General features: G+C 37.2%; 1 protein-coding gene across 3 annotated transcripts; it reads left to right on the top strand.

The window, feature by feature from the left end:
• Positions 1-1,741: 1,741 nt before the first annotated feature.
• LOC117622301 (homeobox-leucine zipper protein HDG2) lies at positions 1,742-7,536 on the top strand. 3 transcript variants are annotated; one of them, XM_034352937.1, is made up of 13 exons: positions 1,742-2,121; positions 2,261-2,808; positions 3,422-3,636; positions 3,765-3,882; positions 3,984-4,172; positions 4,329-4,772; positions 4,881-4,982; positions 5,108-5,311; positions 5,436-5,610; positions 5,818-6,089; positions 6,555-6,644; positions 6,769-7,150; positions 7,246-7,536. In XM_034352937.1, exons 2-12 carry the CDS (start codon positions 2,704-2,706, stop codon positions 7,117-7,119), a joined length of 2,265 nt encoding a protein of 754 aa, XP_034208828.1. In that variant the 5' UTR covers positions 1,742-2,121; positions 2,261-2,703; the 3' UTR covers positions 7,120-7,150; positions 7,246-7,536. The 3 variants fall into 3 exon arrangements, with proteins under 3 accessions (XP_034208828.1, XP_034208827.1, XP_034208829.1); XM_034352936.1 differs by having other exon boundaries at positions 6,555-6,650; XM_034352938.1 differs by lacking the exon at positions 1,742-2,121 and having other exon boundaries at positions 2,695-2,808; positions 3,350-3,636; positions 6,555-6,650.
• The last annotated feature ends 335 nt before the right edge of the window (positions 7,537-7,871 follow it).

The raw sequence follows: 7,871 nt of genomic DNA, 5'->3' as shown, positions 1-7,871 counted from the left end.
CTATCGTAATTTCGTTGTTTTCGACATCACTTTATTACATCTTTATATTTTTTAAATTTTATCTAAAATATTTTTCGTACCTTGTGGACCATAATTTTTAAGATTGTATGTTTCTTTTAATTGATATGAATTAGATTTCTGTGTTTATTACGTAAATTGGTATTAGATAACATAAATTCAATAAACTTTGTTACCACATACCATTTCTTTGTACCATATTTACTCTCACATACTTGAATTCAATAATCTTTTGTCTATGAAGCATGTGATTAATAAATATCATACATGTTGGACTAATCTATATATTGTCTCATTACCCATCATCAATTTGGTGAATCATATTTGACTACTTCATCAATACAATCTAAGTATAATAAAACAATGAATTTTGCTAATGTGCGCTTGAATCACCAATACTCGGGGCCAGCCTCCATGGAGCTCCCTTACCGCTCCCCTTCACCCTTTTAATAGCTAATAATAAGTAAGTATTTTAGAAAATTTGGAAAACTATGTTCCCCCAAATATATGATTCTAGCTAGAGATGCTTTGCGTAGGTGATTGACAATTGTTTGTTAATGTGGATGATATAGCAAAGGTCATATATCTTAATGCTTTCTCTGTATCAACATGCCATCCTATCTCAATGATTTTTCTACATGAATTTGTTGAGAGTATTTGTCCCATATTGAAAAATAAAAACCTTGAGTGCTTAAAAAGATCTTGGTCCCTGATCCCCACCCAATGCGAATTCATTTTGAATTGGATGATCAAATTCTAATATGGTAGATCAGAGCAGACCATCCACGTGTTGGTAAGAATAGTCACATACGCGTGGATGTGAAGATCTTAATATATAATAATTTAATGTTGTGTATCAGTTTCATGATCGCCATATAAATTATAATAATTGAATGGATTTTATCGAGTCACCCACACATGCATGAATGATTGACAATCGTTTATTAACAAATTTCATGGTATGATCAACATTATTTTACAATAGACAATTACCTACTTATACATAGGCGACTCTTACTAGTAAATCTCATATCTCAATACTTTTTACATATCAAAACGCGCACCAGACACGTTGACAAACAAAATAATAACGATTTAATGTGGTGGATTACATTTTCATTACTTCATCAATCCAATCTAAGTTTAATAACTCAATTAGGAATTTAACATGTGCACGTAATGACCCAAACGTGCATAGGTAACTGGCAACCATATATTGATATTGCATAATAAAAATTTGCATTAACCTATGGCTCACAATCACCTACCCATATATGAGCGACTGATACTAACATATAATCAATACTTTCTTTCACCCTCATACCTCATGACTTTCTATGAATCAATACATGGGAAACCAAGCGTTATTGAGTAGTTCACAGCATGCAAAAACCAAAAACCAAGAGCACCAACAACTTACAATTTCATACCAGTAAAATTGTATTCCCTTCTTCACCATGGGGAATATGATTTTATCCATAGGAAAAATAAGTACGGTTGAAAAAGATTCCAATACTATAAAGTTGCAGGAATTAATAGGTAGTAAAAATTCAAATACTAGGCAGCAAATAGGTTGGGAAAAAAAAAAAATTAGAGTTTGGTAGCCGTCATCCATTGCACCATCTCCTCTCCTAGAGGAAAATTAAACACACCCCAAAATGCTCTCTCTATATCTATCTCTCTCTACATCTCTATCTCTCTCTCTATATATCTCTCTCGTTCTCTCTCATAGCAATTACACCTTTCTCTCCCACCATTAAATGCAATTGCACCCTCTCAATACGCTCTGCAATTACTCCTCGCTGCCATACTTTTCTCCCTCTGCCCCCCTTTCCCCTTCCTTGGCCTTCTCCCTTTCCTGAATCACTTCTCTTCATCTTCATCTTCTTCTCCTTCCTCTTCTTCACCTTCAACTTCCAAAACCTATTAGTACTACATACCATATACAAACCTCTAATAACCAAAACCCGTACGCCGGAAAACCACTTTTTGTGTCACCAAACAGTGGTTTCCCGGCACCAAGTTCAGCCCAAATCCAGATCCAAAGCCCCTCTCTTTCTAGGGCTTTTGATCAGGCGCACGCAACATCATATACATACACTGGTACATATTTTTCCAGCTCAGATTTTGCATGTACTCTCATGTCTTTTAATTTGTCCGATAACCCTTCTGTGTTCTCAAATATTTGTAACGTATCTAACAATTTTTTCAAAATTTTATTTGGCATTTTGTGTTAGTGCAGCTAGGTCACGACAAGCAAATAAGGAAACTTGGGTGTTACTGTTGCATACTCCGAGATATTCGTGGGCGTTATGTGTGTTTTTTCATTTGGGTCTAGACTGATTTTTGGTCCATCAAAAGCCGTATAACAATCGTCAACCCTTATCTCAATTTCTTCATATTCTCTCTCTATTTCTTCACCTACGTACAAAACCAAAAAAAACCAGATAGATATGGCTTAAGAGTAAGTGTGAGAGTGTGCAAAGACAAAACCCCATTTTGTCAGCTCCTTGTCTCTTTGTTTTTCATATGAAAAGATCGCTTTAGCCCTTTGTCCAGATCAGCCTCGCAGAACCTGAAACAAGCTCAAATAGAACACCTCCTACATTGATGTGTGAGAAATTATAACCTCTAAAAAATTTGCAAATTCAGGTTTATATTTGGGCATTTTCCGGGGTTTGAATTATGCCGGCCGGGCTTATGATTCCGGCACGAAACATGCCATCGATGATTGGTAGCAATGGGAATATTAGCGGCTTTGGATCATCTTCAGGACTCACTCTTGGTCAGGTCAGTGTGCTTAATTTGAGTTTGTTGTCTAATTGGAATATTAATTTATATATCCAATTCTCTGCTTTTCAAGGCTAATTTAGATCTAAATTTTCCCAATTATTTCGCTATTTTATCCAAAACAAGTTATTTCTGAACCAAGAAAATATTTCAATTAGATTTCAGACCGATTTTCCTAATTTTAATTTCTTCTCCCTCTTCATCTCTCTAAACGGTACTTAATTTAACATTTTAATTTAATCGTGGTTCTCGGGTTTGACCTCAGGTAGTCCAAAATTTTCTTTTTATGGCAAAATCCGTCTCGATATTAGAAAAAAGTCGTAATGCTTTTCTCTACACACACAGAGGCACAGAGATCTAAGTTCAACGCGTTTTTCTTGTACAATTTTTTTCTTTCTTTCAAATAGTATTTTAATATGGACCAACTCATGGGCTAGCTCCATATACATTTTCTCGTACATTTTTGAGTGATACATTTTGAGATGTCCATGTCCATATATAAATGTATGTGTATGCGTTCTTCTTTCTTGTTTTTTTTTAGATTGAGAAACCATAAGCTTGCTAAGCCTTGGGATCAAAATCAAAATCTTAAAGCTCTCTGGATATGTTCCAGCCAAACTTGATGGAAGCTGGCCATCTGCACCCGCTGGACATGGCCCCAAACACATCAGAGAGCGACATTGCCCGAATCCGAGAGGATGACTTCGACAGCGCTACCAAATCCGGCAGTGACAACCCGGAGGGCGGTTCCGGTGACGACCAAGATCCTCGCCCGAAAAAGAAGCGTTACCACCGCCACACTCAGCATCAGATCCAAGAAATGGAAGCGTGAGTAGTATTTAAGCTCACATCTCCCCAAACAAGCTCTTGTTAATGAGTTCATAATGGTCCTTTAAAAAAAACAAAATTAAACTATGAATGAATGTTCTGTTTTTTTTTTTTTTTTTTGGTTTTAGTTTCTTCAAGGAGTGTCCCCACCCAGATGACAAGCAGAGGAAGGAACTGAGCCGGGAATTAGGTTTGGAACCATTACAAGTGAAATTTTGGTTTCAAAATAAGCGCACCCAAATGAAGGTATAAAATGTTTTGTTCATGACAGGTTCTTAATTAAAATGGGTTTTGGGAATATACACAACTTTGTTTTATGTATTATTTTATTTAATGTTTTTTGACAGACTCAGCACGAGCGTCATGAGAACACACAACTTCGTAACGAAAACGAAAAGCTTCGTGCCGATAACATGAGGTACAGAGAAGCCCTAGGCAGTGCCTCTTGCCCCAATTGTGGTGGCCCGACAGCTATCGGAGAGATGTCATTTGACGAACACCATCTGAGACTTGAAAATGCTCGATTACGAGAAGAGGTATAGAAATTAAAGAATTTAGATAATATCGATGACATTTATTATTCATGGATATTTTACCTATTATGTCATTTTGAAGAAGGGTAATGTTCTCTTATCAGATACCTGGCACCTTAGATGTCGCCACACTGTTAATTTATTTCCTTTACTGTGCAGATTGACCGTATATCAGCAATAGCTGCGAAGTATGTAGGCAAACCAGTTGGGAATTACCCTCTTCTGTCTTCACCAGTTCCTTCTCGCAGTCCACTTGATCTTGGGGTTGGGAGCTTCGGGGGTCAGCCGGGCATGGCAGGAGAGATGTATGGAGGTGGAGACCTTCTGAGATCTATCAGTGGACCTAATGAGGCAGACAAACCACTGATAATCGAGATTGCAGTGGCAGCCATGGAAGAGCTAATCAGAATGGCTCAAATGGGTGAACCCTTGTGGATGACCAGCCTTGATGGCAACACCACCGTGTTTAATGAAGATGAGTATATCAGAACATTCCCTCGTGTTGCTCCAAAACCAAGCAATCATTTCAAATGTGAAGCTTCGCGCGAGAGCGCTGTTGTTATCATGAACCACATCAACCTTGTTGAGATTCTCATGGATGTGGTAAGCTTATTTACTTGTATCACCAACATTGAACAAATATTAATTATATCTTTAAATAGAGGAATAGCATAAACCCTAATCATTTGTTTTACTTATTATCTTGTTTAGAATCAGTGGTCGACTGTGTTTTCTGGGATTGTGTCGAGAGCTATGACTCTGGAAGTGCTGTCAACTGGAGTGGCTGGAAATTACAATGGAGCCTTGCAAGTGGTATAATATATATCTACTTTCACAATTCTATTATCTTCTCCCTTGTCATTAAATATTTTTAATAACATTATCTTGTCGTGGTTAATTATATGTTTGGATTGAATATATTATTTGTGATTTGGTAGATGACGGCAGAATTTCAAGTACCCTCACCACTTGTTCCAACTCGTGAGAGTTATTATGTGAGGTACTGCAAACAGCATATTGATGGCACTTGGGCTGTGGTAGATGTCTCCTTGGACACTCTGCGCCCTAATCCTGCACCAAGGTCATGCCAAAGAAGGCCCTCTGGATGTCTCATCCAAGAAATGCCAAATGGATACTCGAAGGTAATGTAATTAATAATTAAACACACTAATATATATACCAATCCTGATTCATATTTGACTTGCATCATGTAATTTAACTCATTACATTATTTGTCATTTAATTTTAAAACTTTTGGTGCTTTAGGTTACATGGGTTGAGCATGTCGATGTGGATGAACGTGGTGTTCACAATCTGTACAAGCAGCTGGTTAACTCCGGCAACGCATTTGGGGCAAAACGATGGGTTGCTACCTTGGACCGTCAATGTGAACGTCTTGCCAGTGCCCTGGCATCAAACATCCCTACTGGTGATGTTGGTGGTAAGAACAATATAATTTACAGTGTAACCAATTTTTTTTCTGTATGTATGGTGAGAAAATTTTGTGTGGGGCTATTCTTCTATGTTGTAGTATTGTCTAACACGAGAGACGTCCTCTTAAAAGATTGCATGTGTCTAATATAGCATGCGTGCATGCACGTGGATTCATTAATTAAGCCTTATTTTTTTTAAATGCATGATTAATTAGTGATTACAAATCAAGAAGGCAGAAAAAGCATGTTAAAATTGGCTGAAAGGATGGTCATAAGCTTCTGTGCTGGAGTAAGCGCATCAACCACTCACACATGGACAACGCTGTCTGGGACCGGGGCTGATGATGTTCGGGTGATGACCCGAAAGAGTGTGGATGACCCTGGCAGGCCTCCCGGTATTGTGCTCAGTGCCGCCACATCTTTCTGGCTTCCAGTTCCTCCCAAAAGGGTATTTGAATTCCTCCGTGATGAGAACTCTCGTAATGAGGTATGTGAGTTAATTATCCTTCGATTCTTAGGATGATGTATCAGATCTCAGAATAATGTACTAAACCTAATACATGAACCATAACTATAACTTCTTAAATACAAAAACAACTTTCCAATCAAAGCTAGCTATATATATGGATGCCAGGATACGGTTGGTTTCATTCTTTACATGGCATATGCATACAAAGTTTTACCATTAATGGACAAGCATTAGCATATATGGAAATCACATGCACATTTCAAGTAATGTTTCTAAAATGGAAAATGTGTATGATTTTCACATCACTCCTAATATGGAAACATGTTTTTTTTTCAGAAAAAGAAAAATGTGTGGTCTTGTTTTCTTTTCGGTCAATCCGAGAAAAACCAAGATGGAAGTTTAGTATTCTAAAATTATTCAAGAAATACATATAGAAATTGGTTCGACTAATTACTTGTGCTTCATGATCACTTGTGTTTGCAGTGGGACATTCTTTCCAATGGTGGAATTGTTCAAGAAATGGCACACATTGCTAATGGTCGCGACACTGGAAATTGCGTCTCTCTACTGCGAGTAAATGTAGCTTGATCTTATTGTTATAATTATTTTAATTTTCTTAATTAATCCATATTCTGCTCTTAATCACAATTGATAAATTATTAACCTTGCCCTTTTAAAAATGAACTGGATTTTGTAGAGTGCGAATTCAAGCCAGAGCAACATGCTGATACTGCAAGAGAGCTGCACAGACCAAACAGCTTCCTTTGTGATTTACGCTCCAGTGGACATTGTTGCCATGAATGTGGTACTAAATGGGAGTGACCCTGACTATGTTGCTCTTCTTCCTTCTGGCTTTGCCATCCTTCCAGATGGAGGAGGCATGGGGGATTCTGGCTCTGGTGGTTCCCTTCTCACTGTTGCCTTTCAGATTCTGGTTGATTCTGTCCCCACCGCCAAGCTCTCTCTCGGGTCGGTGGCAACAGTTAACAATCTGATTGCTTGCACTGTAGAGAGGATCAAAGCTGCATTGTCTTGCGACACTGCATGAATTTCATGACATAACTTTAGTTAATTTTTAGGTAAAGTAACATGTCACATATGTTGCATTTGTTACACATGTTACAACGAATTCTTAGTTTGGTCTGTTTAATAATTATTTGTGTGTTTTTTGCAGTGTTTTGAGGTGGAGAAAGGAAGGTGAAGGGAGAGAAACACAGACACAGATGGTGGTAAGGGATTTGGGCTTATACACAGGAGGAGAGAGAGAAGTCAAGAGCGCACCTTACATGATCCTTAATTTGTAACTTAATTAAGAGATTAGGGGTTCGGGATTTGACTTCCTCGAACAATGTTAAAGGCAAATTAAGCGCTTAAGACCTTATTTTTAGGATATTTGAACTTTCCTTTCACTTTTCTTCAACCTTGGATTCAGGATTATGGTTTTGCAATGGATATTGCTTTTCTATGTCGGATCGTTTAAGATTTCTTTTTGGGAAATTTAAAAAAAAAAAAAAAAAAAAAGGCTTTTGCTTAGGTAATTTTCTTTCTAAGTGTTGTGTCTTTATTGAATTTAGATATTTGCTGGTTTTGTTATTAAGTTACTTTTAGTTAGGCCATTACGAATTCAATGGAGTTGTTATTGGCATTCTAAAAAAGTTATTTTTCACTTATATTTTTATGTTCGAGTAGAACCAGACAATTTTCTTGGGTGCCAATAACAACTCCCATTCAAAGATAAAAAATTATCTTTTATTTTTGTACTTGTAATGCAAGGGGTTGATTAAAAACCAAAAACGTCAA

This window comes from Prunus dulcis, chromosome 3 (assembly GCF_902201215.1).
Source record: "Prunus dulcis chromosome 3, ALMONDv2, whole genome shotgun sequence".
NCBI lineage: Eukaryota > Viridiplantae > Streptophyta > Magnoliopsida > Rosales > Rosaceae > Prunus > Prunus dulcis.
This window is presented reverse-complemented; position numbering and strand designations above follow the sequence as displayed.